The sequence below is a fragment of the Lygodium microphyllum genome, unplaced genomic scaffold, assembly GCF_053477565.2.
Source record: "Lygodium microphyllum isolate KBCC unplaced genomic scaffold, Lygodium_microphyllum_v1.1.10 scaffold_49, whole genome shotgun sequence".
In the NCBI taxonomy this organism is placed as follows: domain Eukaryota; kingdom Viridiplantae; phylum Streptophyta; class Polypodiopsida; order Schizaeales; family Lygodiaceae; genus Lygodium; species Lygodium microphyllum.
The window spans coordinates 533,075-547,856 of record NW_028229532.1 but is presented as its reverse complement, the minus strand read 5'-3'; the positions used below and the strand labels follow the sequence as shown (position 1 = coordinate 547,856).

General features: G+C 43.3%; 1 protein-coding gene across 2 annotated transcripts; it reads left to right on the top strand.

The window, feature by feature from the left end:
- Window positions 1–11,514: 11,514 nt before the first annotated feature.
- Window positions 11,515–14,575, top strand: LOC148008901 (uncharacterized). Of its 2 annotated transcripts, XM_087673933.1 has the most exons (3): window positions 11,515–12,090; window positions 13,093–13,262; window positions 13,333–14,575. In XM_087673933.1, the coding sequence occupies exon 3, from the start codon at window positions 13,496–13,498 to the stop codon at window positions 14,399–14,401; it is 906 nt and encodes a 301-aa protein (XP_087530059.1). In that variant the 5' UTR covers window positions 11,515–12,090; window positions 13,093–13,262; window positions 13,333–13,495; the 3' UTR covers window positions 14,402–14,575. The 2 variants fall into 2 exon arrangements, with proteins under 2 accessions (XP_087530059.1, XP_087530060.1); XM_087673934.1 differs by having other exon boundaries at window positions 13,093–14,575.
- The last annotated feature ends 207 nt before the right edge of the window (window positions 14,576–14,782 follow it).

The following is a 14,782-nucleotide window of genomic DNA, read 5'->3' as shown; positions in this document are numbered from 1 at the left end:
TTGATATTGATACTCCCTCATTTACAAGATTGAATAGTGATCGATTCGAATCTCTACAAGGTAAATGAGAACATGATCCATCTTATGAAAAGGTGTGGAATGTGGTTAAAAGAAGGGATCCCTCACCCACTCATGCACAAGCTATGAATTCTACACAAGACATCTCTCTTACAAGTGATGAGCTCAATCAATGGAATAACTTTACCATTGATAATGGGTACTTGCTTGAGAAAGGTTGAATATGTATACCCTTGGACTTAGACACATGGTGCCAAATTATTTCTGAGTGTCATGATAGTCCTAGTGCAAGTCATTCTAGGATAAGAAAAACCTGTGCACATGTTTGTAGACACTTTTATTAGTTTGAAATGCATAAGGATATGGAGCAATATATTATTCAATGCCAAAATTTTCAAGAGAACAAAGCCAAGCACTTGAATGTAGCTGGGCTTTTATATCAAATACCAGTGTCATGCATGCGTAGGTGCCTTGCCTTCAATGAACACAAAAGTTTTAAAAAAAGGTTCACCTCCTAGCCACTCAAGACAATAGTCTCTTTTAGTATGGCACTGACATCTTTAGGTAGATCCATGGACTACTAACTTCGTTGATGGGGTTCAGGGGTCAAGAGAGTCTACATTAGCGTACAAGGATATATGGACCAAAAGGACAAAGGATAGGGGCACAAGTGTATATGGACTAGATGGACAAAGGATAGGCAATCAATATGAATGGACTTACTAAAATTCACTCTAAAAATAGTCCATGGATTTGCTTAAAGATACCATTGTGGTGATAAAAGAGGCTATCATCTTGATAAGTAGCTAGGAGGTGGATCGAGCTTTTCCTAACTTTTGTATTCATTGAAGGCAAGGTACTTAAACCAATTAGATAAACCAAGTTCTAGAAGTTATTCTATGGGCATATGTAAGCAAAAGAAATCTAATTGGGAAGATTATTTACCCATATTAGAGTTTGCTTACAACAATGCTATAAGCATATGACTACATGGTTCAATTTGTTCATGCTTATGTACCTCAATCACTAGTTATATTGGGATTAATGAGAGAGTCCAACACGTCAACGACTTTCTCCAAAATCATTTTGATATGCTAAAAGTAGCACACTTGAATGTTAAGTAATCTCGAGACCATTATAAGGAATATGCAGATGAACATATACATACGATCACTTTTAAAAAAGGTGATAAGGTCTACTTACATATTCTAGAACATTCAAGAAGTTTGAAGTCTGGACAAATTTCTAAGCTGTCTCCATGGTATTATGGCCCATTTTCAATCCTTAAATGTGTTGGTAAAATTGCATACAAATTAGATCTACCATCCTTTAGTAGAGTCCATCCAATCTTTTGTGTTAGCCAATTATGAAGGCAACTTGGTAATGCTAATAGTTTATTGGACCGAAGAATGTTAGTAGAAATTATTGAACCATCAGTTCAACCTCATGAACCAGGATGGATCTTGGATTTCCATGAGCATCATACAAACAAGTCTTAGTCAAGTGGAACGATAGACTTGAAGAAGCTTCTACTTGGGAGAGCATTATTGTCCTCAAGAAGCGATTTTCCAGTTTTGTTTTCAAGGACGAAAACTCTTCCAAAAGGGGGGAGTAATGTCAAGACAAGGTGAATGAACATACTAAATATAGTTCATGGATCTGCCTAAAGATACCAAAGCGATGTTAAAAGAGGCTATCATCTTGAGTGTTTGTTAGGAGGTGAATTGAGCTTTCCCTAACTTCTGTGATTGTTGAAGGCAAGGCATCTATGCATGCATGACACTTGGACCGCGGTCAGTGAAGGTGGTTGTGCACGTGGTTTAGGCAACTAGATTAATCGATTCCCCATATAGTACCTTGAGCATGTAGTAGCCCTTTGGAGACACATTGTGATATTATGCTTACTCTTTGTCAACATTTGTGATGATACTCTCAAGATTTTTGCTTCCTTTTTTGTGGTGGTTTTTTCTTGATAGCTTTAAAAGTTGTGGTGTGGCTCTTAGTAGCTAGCATCTTTGTTTCTCTAGAAGGAGTATTGTGACTAAGGGGTTTTATTTTCTCCTATTGTGCCTTGATTAGCTCCTTAATTTCTTGGTTATCCTTCCTAGACTTTTGTTCAACTCAAAGGTAGGCTTCTTAATTGATGCTTTTCATGCACAACCTTAGATTCATGTGGATTGTTTCCACAAGGTTCTAATAGAATGAGATTTTAGATGAAGCTAAGACACCTCCCAAGTCATAGGCTCTTAAGTCTCTTAGCCTTGCTCCTTGAGTGCATAGTAATTGGATGGCTAGGGATGGTGGAGAAAGAGCTTTTGTATAATATTTTTGTACAAAGTTTCATCCTACTCACTCTAGGTTGGCATGTAGACTTTCTTTCAATGTTTTGTGGTAGGCCTCAACTTAAGCTAAGTTATATATTAATCTTAATATACGATCAAATGCCTTTCTCTTATGAGGTAGTAAATTCTGCTATGTTGGATACAACATTTTCGATAGAAGGACTGTGTCCTATAAAGGCCATAGTAGTGGTGGAATAAGGGTGGTGATGAGGTGTCCCAAATCAATGGCAATGGTAGATGAGCCTTGTTATGGGAGCATTGGACTGTGCTTGAGAGAGAGACTAGACTAGATGTAAGATTTGTTACAAGAACTCCAATTACAAGATATTCCCATGTAGGGGCACAAGGTGTAATGATAACTTAACAAGATACGGAAAATCCCACAACCCAAGACCGTAGATATAGACAACAAGACTCGATAGGATATAAAGGATCCCACAACCCGAGATCATAGGTACGGATACAAGATATCAGAATTATAAGATCTCCCTTTACGAGATGAACAAGATGCAAGACAATACTAGATAAGATCTCGTACTACAGGATTACAAGGTGACAATACAACAAGAGTATAATGGAAGACAAGACACAAGACTAGATACCATGACTAGATAAGAATTAGAATTGGAACTCAAAGTTACTTACTTGAAGGTCTCGACTCCTTGAGCTCCCAAGACCGGCATTGGCAAGACATTGAGGAGCCCTATGGCGAGCCCCTCCTTTTATAGATGTTGGAGGGCGGCTAAAGATATTCTAGAATGTTCCATGATGACATCATCGATGATGCAATCGATGACATGACATATCTTCTAGAAGGTTCTATGATGACATGGCAAGGGTGAGTTCGCATGGTTGGCTCAAGGATGTCCTATTAAGGGTGCATTCGCATGGGTGTAGATTCATATGGCATGAGCAAGAATCAGTCTGTACACTTGATCATGGCATGTCTATGACAAGCCCTTATCCTAGAGCTAGAAGGTGACTGAGTGGTGGCTAATGTGTTGGTAGAATAAAAAAGGAAAACCTTGTTTGATAAACACCACATCATTCTGTGCACAAACAGGATGATCAAATCAGGCATGTTGGGGGCCATCTAATGGGCTTGTGGGGCAATCCAAATGGGTTGAGTCTCTTTATGAGGGTGGCAATGTGACCAATGCCAAAGAAAGACATGTGGCTTCAAAAAAGTAGGGGGGACAATAGTGCATAAGGAATTGAAAGGGAGCGACGGATCGAAGGTTGGACTCGAGAGCTATGGCGGGAGAGCAAGAGCAAGAAAGGGAGAGACTAGAAATGGGGACTTCAACAGTCACAATGTGTGACCAGGCCTTCCTTTATTCAAACTGTCACTAAAATAATAAAGAATAAAGTGACGGTGACGTGCGCCCGCCACCTGCAGTGTGCAGTGGCAGTGACTGTCAGTGTAGTAATACATGGGCGGCTAGGCAGAGGCACATTTACCCTCAACAACCTCCCATTTAAAGGCGAATCTGCCCCAGTGAGGAGTGAAAAGAAAAAGAAAAAAGACAGTACAACATGTACACATGTACAACAGGATGAGGAAAGATATCATCTCATCCCACGCCCATCAACCTCCTGAGGAAGGCAAAGCGCTCTGTAGAGAGACTTTTCGTGAGCAAATCTATAGGATTCTGGTCAGTTGAGATATTGACAAGATCAACAGACTTGTCCTCAACAGCCCCACGTATGAAGTGATACCTCACCTCAATGTGTTTCGTCTTCGCATGGAAGACCGGATTCTTGGCTAACTGAATAGCACTCATAGAATCCGAATGCATTGTAGAGATAGCATCAATACCAAGGTCAGCAACTAAACGACCCAACCAAATGGCCTCCTTGCAAGCCTCAGTGGCTGCAACATACTCGGCCTCTGTAGTAGAAAGGGCCGTGCATTTCTGCACCCTGGACATCCAAGAAACAGCACCTCCAGCATAGGTGAATACATAGCCGGAAGTGGACTTCCTACTATCTGCATGTCCTGCATAATCAGAGTTAGTGTACCCCACGACTCCTGTATCTTGGCTGCCATAGCATATGCACATATCTGCAGTGCCCTTCAAGTACCTCATGATACCCTTCACAGCATCCCAATGCTTCTTGCCAGGTGTAGCTATATAGCATGCCACAACACCAACTGCAAAGGCAATAATTGGATGAGTGGCTATTATGCCATACATAAGATTGCCCACTGCGAATGCATAGGGAATCTTGGCCATCTCGGCCCTCTGCTCATCTGTCTGTGGACAATCAGCCTGTGACACCTTCACATAAGAAGGCAACGGACAACCAATAGGCTTTATATCCTGCATGCGGAAGCGCTCAAGGACTTTATGAATGTACTCCCTCTGTGACAAGTAGAGGAGTCCCTGATGCCTGTCGCGTCTAATGCACATACCAAGTATGTGAACGGCCTGTCCCAGATCTTTCATCTCAATGCTCTTCTTGAGCTGAGCCTTAAGAGCATCTAGCCCATCATGAGCTTTCCTTGCTATCGGCATATCATCCACATAGAGTACCAAAATCAATAAAGAACCATCACAGGCTTTCTTCATGTAAAGACATGGATCCATAGCACTTGGGCTGTAGCCCTGTGATTGCATAAAGGCATCAAACTTATGATACCACTCCCTAGGTGCCTGTTTCAAGCCATAAAGACTTTTCTTTAATTTGCACACTAGGTGCTGCCTGCCAGGTTCTGCAAAGCTCTTAGGCTGCTCCATATAAATCTCATCATGCAAGTCCCCATGTAAGAAAGCCATCTCGACATCCATCTGGTATAAATCCAAGTCAAGCTGAGCAACCAAAGCCAAGACTAAGCGTAGGGTGGTCATCTTAACCAAAGGAGAAAAGACATCGTCAAAGTCCACACCATGCTCTTGCTTAAAACCTTTTGCTACCAATCTAGCCTTGTATGCCGGCTTGGGGTGTCCAGGGGTACTTTTTAGCTTGTACACCCACTTGCATGGCAAAGCCTTCTTGTCCGTAGGCAAGGAAACCAAATCCCAAGTGTCATTCTTATACAGGGAGTTTATCTCAAACTGCATAGCCCTCTCCCAGGAGTGACTGTCACCCCTATGCATAGCCTCATCATATGTGAAAGGCTCTCTTGCATCTGTAACCAAGACATAATGCATCGAGGGCTAAAATCTATCAGGTGGACGTTTGTCTCTAGTAGACCGTCTCACGGCAGGCTCTGCTACCTATCCACCTAACTGCCTGTCCAACACCCTGACCATGAGCATCTGCTGCAGCTGTAGGCTGTCCAACTAGCTGTGCGGGAGCTCTCGGCTCCTCTTGAAATATGACCCTGCGGATCTCAACAACTCTCTCTGGCTGCCTATGCATTTTGTCTTCATGGAAAACTACATCATGACTGCATATGACTTTCCGTACTGCGGATCCCAGAGACGATAACCCATCTCGCCTGCATCCCCATAACCAAGGAAAATGCATTTGATACTCTTGGAATCCAGTTTACTTCTCTTGTCCCTGGGCACATGGCAAAATGCCTCACATCCAAAGACACGGAGATGCACATAAGAGGGAGGTTTTCCAGTCCATACGTCCTCTGCAACCTGGAAATCCAAACCACTAGAAGGTGATCTATTTATGACATGCACATCTGTACTAACTGCCTCAGCCCAAAAGCTCTGTGGTAGGCCTGCATGGCTAAGCATACTGCGTACACGCTCCTGGATGGTTCTATTCATCTGCTCAGCCAAACCATTCTGGGGGGGGTGTAGGGGGCGGTCAACTGACGCTTAATACCCCTCTCATCACATAACTGCTCAAAAGCACGTGAGACATACTCACCCCCATTATCTGTCCTTAGGCATTTTAGCCTATACCCAGACTGGTTCTCAACTAATGCAAGCCATCTCTGAAACATAGCTAAGACATCGGATTTCAACTTAATGGAATAAGTCCAAACTTTGCGTGAAAAATCATCTATGAACGTAACAAAATACTTTGCACCACCCATAGACTAACAAGGCATGGGCCCACAGACATCCGAATGTACCAATGCCAAGGGCTCACTCATGCGTGGCCTACTAGACTTTTTATGTGTAGACCTAGTCTGCCTGCCATAAAGACAATGCTCACATGAATCAAAACATGCATAATCAAGGGGTGGTAAGTACTGCAAATCAAAAAGCATCTTTATTCCCTTCAAAGACATATGGCCCAAACGGGCATGCCAAAGAGATACATGTGGGATAGAACCCACAGACAAAACATGATCAAGGGAAGAAGCTAATACAATCAAGGGATAGAGGTTGCCAGCCTTGGCACTTCTCACAATCACAAGTCTGCCATGAGTGATCTTCCATGCAGAGTCTCCAAAAGATACATGATAACCTACGTTATCAAGCTGTCCAACTAACATGAGATTGCGTGTCAAAGCAGGTACATGATGTACATCCTACATAACAAAATTGCTGCCAGAAGGAAACTGCAGCCTAACATCACCAATGCCCACAATATCAAGAGAGCTGTCATCACCCAAGCACAGAGAACCCGAAACAGTACAATATGAATGAAACGACTCACGGCAAGGTGTCACATGAGAGGACGCACCTGAGTCCAAGAGCCAACACTATGCATACATAGAGTGTATCTCTGTTATCTGCGAAGCACTAGAAGAAGCTGCAAGGATATAATCATCATCATCAACATCCTGAGGCTGCATAACATTGATCTCTTCAATTTTAACACTGGACTTTGCAGGCACTATGCTGCGATCAGAAGACTTATCCTGCACTTTGTCTTTTCCCTTATCTTTACGTATTTCATTGTGCAATTCATGGCATTGTGGCCTAATATGGCCCTTTTTCTCACAATGGTGACAAGTAACATCTGCATTCCTACCACGGGATTTGCTACATGACTTCCCACGAGACTTGGACTGAGATTTTTGAGAATCCCGTCCACGGCCACTACCACTGCTATGCTTTCCATATCCATTATTCCTGCCTCTAACTATCATAGCATGAGACATACGAGAGGCATCCAAATTCTTATGGTTAACCTCTTCCTACAGAAGAGCACTCTCAACATCAGATAATTTCAAGGTAGCAGTAGAGGCACATAATGCAGTGCGGAATACATCCCATGACTCATTAAGAGTACCAAGCAAGAAAAGAGGAGTGACATCCTCTGCAAAAGTGATGTCCTGCGAAGTCAAGTTCTTGAGTATAGCATGGAACTAGCTCAAGTGAGCAGACATAGTCACATTCTCCTTCATGCGCAGATCCATAAGCTGTTTCAGCCAATACATCTAACTCGCTGGACTTTTCTTGTCATAGAGATTTTTTATCTTTTTCCACAACTGCCATGCACTCTGTTCTTTCTCAAAGACATTATAGTGAACCTGTTCTATGAGAAACAATATAATAGTGGACTTGCATAACTCATCAAGCTCAAGCCATTCCTCATCTGGCATAGTTGCAGGCGGATGTCCGCTTAACCTCAAAGGTTTGATCTGCGATTTCTGCACCAACACTTGCCAAATCTGGCTCTTCTAATAAGAGTAATTCGTACCATCAAGCTTAGTGATGTTGAAAATAGCATGATCAATGGACGAACTCGCCATAATGCAGGTTGGAAGACTATAGATAATTCAAAACTGCTTGCTATTTACTGCAAAAAATGACAAAAAAATCACCAAAATCGAGGAAAAATGGCGAGGAAAGTGGAACCAAAGTTGCTGCCCACCAAGTACTAGTGAAAGTACATCATTTTAGAGTGTTTCAGCATGAAAAATCCATGTCAGTCCATACATATATGCTTGCTGTAATAAATTTCAGATTTCAGTAAAAGAGAGCGAACGGTGTCAAAATCGGATCCCAAGGCAATCAGATACTGCCAAGACCAAAGTGGGCATCATGCGGATATAGCATAAGCATACGACGGTCGATAAGCATGAATCCAACGCTCAAGTATGTCATACAAACATCTGCCAGTGAGTAGGCATACCCCCTAGTCAACGGGGCAAAGTGTTCCTGCCACTACCAAAACTTGACACAAGTAGGTGTCAGTTCACAAAGATACGGATCCAAAACTGAGACTTAGCTCATAAGCATACAGTGAACCAAGACATATGATGTATCATCCCAAAAGGTAAGAAGTCCCAAAGTCTCAAGTGTCTGTAACTGCTCAATAGCATGTAACGGCTCAATGCATAAAAGTACCACCTGCTCAATGTCTAATAAGCATTCAAGAATGCTCCCACTGGCACAAAAGCCGTATGTATGAGCTCAAGAGCTCAAGCCAAGGCAAGACACAGTGCCAATGGCATAAGTCCAAGACAATACATCAATAGTACATCCCGAACATGTAGGCGGTAGAGCATCCGTATGTAGCATCTATAAGCATGTAAGACATCAAGTTCATCCCAAGATACAACTTTGGCAAGTCAATAAATAGCTCAAGTAAGCTCTGAGAATCCTAGGTCAAGCCAAGACCGAGCTCCAGTAGCAATAGGCTCCAAACAATGTAACGAGTATGTAGTAATGACATAGGCTAAGCATGACAAGACCGGTCAGACATAAGCAACATACATGCCATAAGTACATCCAAGACGGAGCATCCAAATGCTTTGCAAAGCGAGCTCAAGCTCAACCAATGATCCCAAATCAAAACCAAGCTCTATGTCGAGCCCCAAGTGTCAATACATCACCATATATGTCCAAAACATAGCCCAAAAAGCATAGGCATAAGTATACATGAGTAAAATGACTTCAACCCAACTGTGTACAGCAGTGATTTATTGTTCAAAACCGAGAATTTCAGCACCAAAATCAGCTCCAAATGGTTGCCAAACAATAGGCATACATTCCCCTAACATCTGGGCATTAAACGGGACCAACCGGGCATCAAATGACAATGCCAAACAAGTTGTAGCATCAAATATCAGTGTAACACTGTCATAAACTACCTGTGGACTGTTATGACAGTCCCAAAATAGTGTTAAATCAGTCCAAATGCTATGCCAACACATCAAACATCAAAACCAAGCATTAAAGCATGTTCATATGCCCGAAATGGAGCCTTTCCAAGTGCCAATGGAGGGGGAGAGTTGTTGTTGTGTCTGTCAATGCTGAAGACACATATGGGAGGGCTGCGTGATTCCGCCAACTGTAAGTGCTGGTCCTGGGGCTGCAAAAATGGTGTCCAAGCTTCGGAAGGGTCCGGTTAAAGCCAAGGAAGGCCTCAAACAAGCTCCATCAAGTCTTGTTCAAAGGCAAGTGAGATATGAAGCAAGGGAGCTTCAATGGTGGCTGCCCCAATCTTGTTTACAGTCTGTGAGACTTGAGAACTGAAGTAAACCCTGAAGAAAATGATCAAATACCTTTGATGTAATGCCCTAACAATGCCCGGAAGGTGCTAGGGAAGTCGGGGAGTGACGGGAGCTCGAAGGAGTCGGATATGGCTACCGGGAAGGAGACCCAATGCAAGTAGGGAGTCAATGGGATGCTGAGAATGCCATGAACCAAGCTCAAGAGTCGGAAAGCAAAGCTTTGATACCAGTTGAAAGGGAGCGACGGATTGAAGGTTGGACTCGAGAGCTATGGCGGGAGAGCAAGAGCAAGAAAGGGAGAGACTAGAAATGGGAACTCTAACAGTCACAATGTGTGACCGGGACTTCCTTTTTTCAAACTGTCACTAAAAGAATAAAGAATAAAGTGACAGTGACGGGCGCCCGCCGTCACCTGCAGTGTGCAGTAGCGGTGACTGTCAGTGTAGTAATACACGGGCGGCTAGGCAGAGGCGCCTTTAACCCCAACAGGAATGGGCTTCTATAGGTGCCCATGTGGGTTCATGCACTAGCGTTGTTGATTGGTCTTCTTCAACACCATTGCCTACCTTCACATCTTAAATTTCACCTTCACTTATGGCTCCAGCAATACATTGATCCTTGTCTCAACCTTGAGTGTGGCTTAAGGTGCAAAATACTTTCTATTTTTGTAGCACAATGTGCACTTTAAATGTTTTCAACACCTTGTACAAAGGTTCAACCTAGATACGTAGTGCCTAGTGTAATTTACCCACTTTTTGTGGACCTAGATATCTAGTCACACTATTAGTTCATTGCACAAATTCACTAGACCTATGTGCGAAGAATCTCCCTCCATCTCACCATCATTTATAGGCTGATCATGTCTATATCCTTTGGAATCTCTGTTATCTCTCTTTTAAGCTTCATAAAGACACACAATAGTATCACCAAGAGTTCATATAATTATAGGAATGTTTGCGATTCTATTCCTTTGCAACTTAGTCTTTACAAGACATCCCCTATTGCTGAGTGGTAAGTGTCATTAGCCATAAAAGAGTGGCACTAATTTGAACCCATTTCCTCAGCGTTGTAAAATTTTGTCATACTTGCATGGACACAAACTTGTTATATTAGCGCATTACACAACTCGAGTTGCTTCTTAAGAGTTGAATTACTTCCAGGAGGAGCTAAGGCTTGATTCATTAGTGTAAATTTGAGCAAACACAGCCAAAATTAAAAGATTGTGTAGCCATATGAATATAGACTCGAGTATGCCTCCTTATGACTATGTTTTGCCGAGCTCCTTGTTAGCCTTGATATTTTGTTCCATGGTTGGTATAGCAAACGTTCAAGGAAAATGTCCCATCATAGTTCACACATGAGTAGAGAGAGATATGACGCATGCCATCTATTTTGTGTTTATGAGAAAGTTCTCACATGACACATTTTCAATTTCATTAGTAACCAATGTTTTCAAGATAAAAAATCCAGACCCAAGTGAGCAAGTGCAAAAGCGGAGTGATGTGATGAGAAATATGCATGCATTAGTGCGATCATGAGAGCCTTACGATGGCAGGAATTGCGGGTGAACAAGTGCAAAGCTTGCATTTGCATTCATGACTGGAGGCTGGGGTCAAAAACACCGACCTGCAACATCACAAGAACCTACGTCAACCAAAGGAAAAGAGAGGAAAAGAAGAGGAGAATAAGAAAAGACAGAGGAAGAAAGAGGAAAGGCAAAGCCCAATTATAATTGCATTATATATGATGAAGTACTGGTACTGCGCCTTTTTTCCTTGACATCTGCAACCCCCCCCCTACAAAATTCATTGTATGCACCCCGAGTTCCAGTCTCTCGAAGCAGGCTCTCTGCGTGTGCGCGCGTCTCTTCCCCCCTCCCTCCCTATCTATAGCCCCTCCCTCTCTCCCCACAGCCTTTCTCCTTCGGCTTTCTTGTTCTCGCCCTCTCTGTCTCTGTTTTTGTTGCTCCTGCAAGCAAACCCCGCCCGTTTTCCCCTCCTCTCTCTCGCTGCCTCGTTTCCTGGCTATGTCTTCTTCTTCCTCCCCTCTCGGCTAACACTATGGGCCTCCTCGCCTGCATCCCTTCCACGCTCGTCGCCCTTCCTTCGCGCTATATGCACCAGATCCTCGACTTCTCTCTCCTCTACAACATCATCTGACTCTCTCTCGCTGCTTCGCCTCCCCTCCCCCTCTTCAAGCCCCTCTTCTTCCTCTTCCTCCGCTCCGCCTCCGTCCCCAGAAGCTTGCTCCTTACCATCAGCGTCAGTCCTCCCCGGCTGCCCCTGGAAACCAATTCTCGACACCATCAACAATCTAGAGATGTGTGGATCAGCACGCATTACCAGAATTCGCACAGCCAAGCATGGAAGCGGCATTTCTGCAAGACCCGTTTTGGTTCATAGGTGTCAGGTACAACTTTCCCCCTCCCCCTCTCGTCTCGTTTGAGTGCAGTTACGAGGGTCGAATGTTTCACTTCATTTTCGTGCATCCAAGTGTTCTCACTTCACCGATGACTTGTGACTTAGAATTTAGCATCTTCATCGCTTTGTCAACGCCTGCAACAAAGGCCTCCTTGATGTGTTTTCTGTAGCCCTCTGCCACTTCCGTTTGGCTGCAGTTCTGATTACTTTAGCTCCAGTAGCACATCGCTGGTCACAATGAAGCGGGTCTTCATGTTCACGCTTCTTAGTTAAGTACTCATGCTTGCCAGCATCTCTTTGCAATGTCTCCGTGTTCCAGTGCTTTTTGTATGAAGTTCCCCTTGGGGACTTAAGGTGAATAGTCATGGTCATAGATGTCGAGTGTTCAGGCAAACCGGTTGGGGACTGGCTTCCCTCTCTCATGTGGTGGAACATCTTTGACATCTAGCCTCCAAGTAGGATATGGTTGTTTTTTGGTTTTGGGAATGAGATGGGTGTCTACTGCAGGAGGAGTTGGCTGGCTTACTACGTACAGGTCGACCCCACGAAATTCGTAGATGAGGTGTTCATTGCAGCCCTATTTTGGGGATTTAGCTCACCTGGAAATGCACTGCCCTCTCAGCGAGGATGGCGTAAAATATGGGAGCGGCCTATTGTATACAATTAGGGGGCCTTGGACTTGTGCTCAGTTTTGGGATTTCGCTTACCTTGAATTTCACCTCCCTCCTAGCGAGATGTTGAAAATTATCTGAGTGGCTTATCGCTCGTAGATCTGGAGGCCTCGGACTGCGGCTTAGTTTTGTAGCTTCAAGCATACAACAAGACATTTCAGGGACATCCTTGATTTGGAGTTTCCCTGTTAGATACTCATGTGTAATATATACGCCTGGAAGGACCTTGTGGAGCAGATTTGTGACTTCTTCATGCCAGCCACTATGAAAATTTATGTTTGGCCATTTGTCCATGACTTTTGTTGTTTGCGTCTTTACAGGGTGAATACTTCCGACAGCTCCTTAAGCCGATAACGTAGACTGAAGGTCCAATAAAGATCCGTGCTCCATCAATCTTTAGTTCTGTGGCTTTGATTGAAATCAGTGCAAGTATCTTGTACCCAATCGCTGATTACCTTTGTTCTGAAGCTTTGCCAATACGGATGCTAAGGTAAGAGCCTTTCTGTATAACTGCTGTTTATTCGTTTGAAGATTGTGGACTGCTGACTGTTAATTTCCAGATTATGAAGGGTAAATTTGAACGGGCCATTTGACACTACGATCTACTGAGTTGAAGGTGGTCCAAGAAACAGTAACTTTTGATCATTGGAGCAGTCGAATAAGGTTTGAACTTTAATAACTCACTTGGAAGGCTGAGTAGGTTAGGTAGATTCATCAACCACAATGTACTCAACTGACACACGAGAGGCTGGCAGTGCATACTCGGCTAGTCCAGTATCTGGGGCCTTCTGTTTTCAATCTTCTCAGCCGCATCTTAAGAAGTTTATCATGTTTGATCAGAGTGGAGGAAAAGGCAGGGTGTTCTTACATCCTGCCCTAGCCCAGGAGCTCTTTGGCCCTAGTGGTCATCAGAGCCAACAGAGCAAGATTGAGAATGCTGCTAAGGTCCCGTCATTTTGTATGGGTGGTGCAGAAAGTAACCTTGTTGCATATAGGGAGATGGTTGCTGGAGCTTTTGCATCTTTGCAGAGTCTTCGAAATGCGCGGAATAACAATCCTGTATCTTTGGGGCAGCTGCCCAACTCGAAGCTAGGAGTCTGCAATGCTACCTCTAGTTTTTCTCGTGATGCTGATGTGCCACAGTTGAGTGGCAGCAAAAGGGCTTCAGAATTGTCTGTCAGCAATAGCATGCATGAGAATTCAGAGGATTTAGATGCCCTTCTGAGTTCAGATGATTATGATGATGAGGATGATGATGATGATGTGAGAAGTACTGGCCACTCGCCTGATGAATTGTCAGCAGAGGAAAGTTGTGACATCAATGAGGAGAAGCCAAGTAAGAGAAGAAAGTCGGATGATTTGAAGCTGCCAGTTGAGCTCAACAAGAATTTAATGATGACTAAAGAGGGAGAAGTCATGGGAAAAGCTGCAGGGATTTTGCACCAAACCATGCCAACAAGTACTAGGAGAAACAAGATTAAAAAAACAGTGAAGGCTTTGAGGAAGATGATACCGGGTGGAGCTCTTTTAGATCCTGCATTGGTCTTGGATGAAACTATACATTATGTGAAGGCTCTGCGAGCTCGAGTAAATCACCTTGAGGCTACTCGCTTTCATCCCCAGGAATGATTGAAAGTCCGCCTGTTTCTTACCTATGTTATTACCACCGTGAGACTTTGTATGCATTTGTAGCTGGAGCAGCAGTACTATTTATGAATTTGTCAGCTGTACTATTGTTACATTATGGTTTTCATATTTTCATGACTTGAAGCTTAATATAATCTACTCTCTGTTGTATTTGAATCTGTCGACTGCCAGATCCCCTTTTTACTGGAGGGGATTTGTTTGATCATCTAAAAAAATTTAGTCTTGTGCAATGCGGGTAGTAAGTGTTGCCTAAAATTCTCTTATTTATAATGTGCTACTATTGGCTCGTTGTGAATGCGTGCTGCACTACAAGGAAGTCTTCTTCCTAAAAGCACAAAGCAAAAAACACTCGTCTAGGAATGT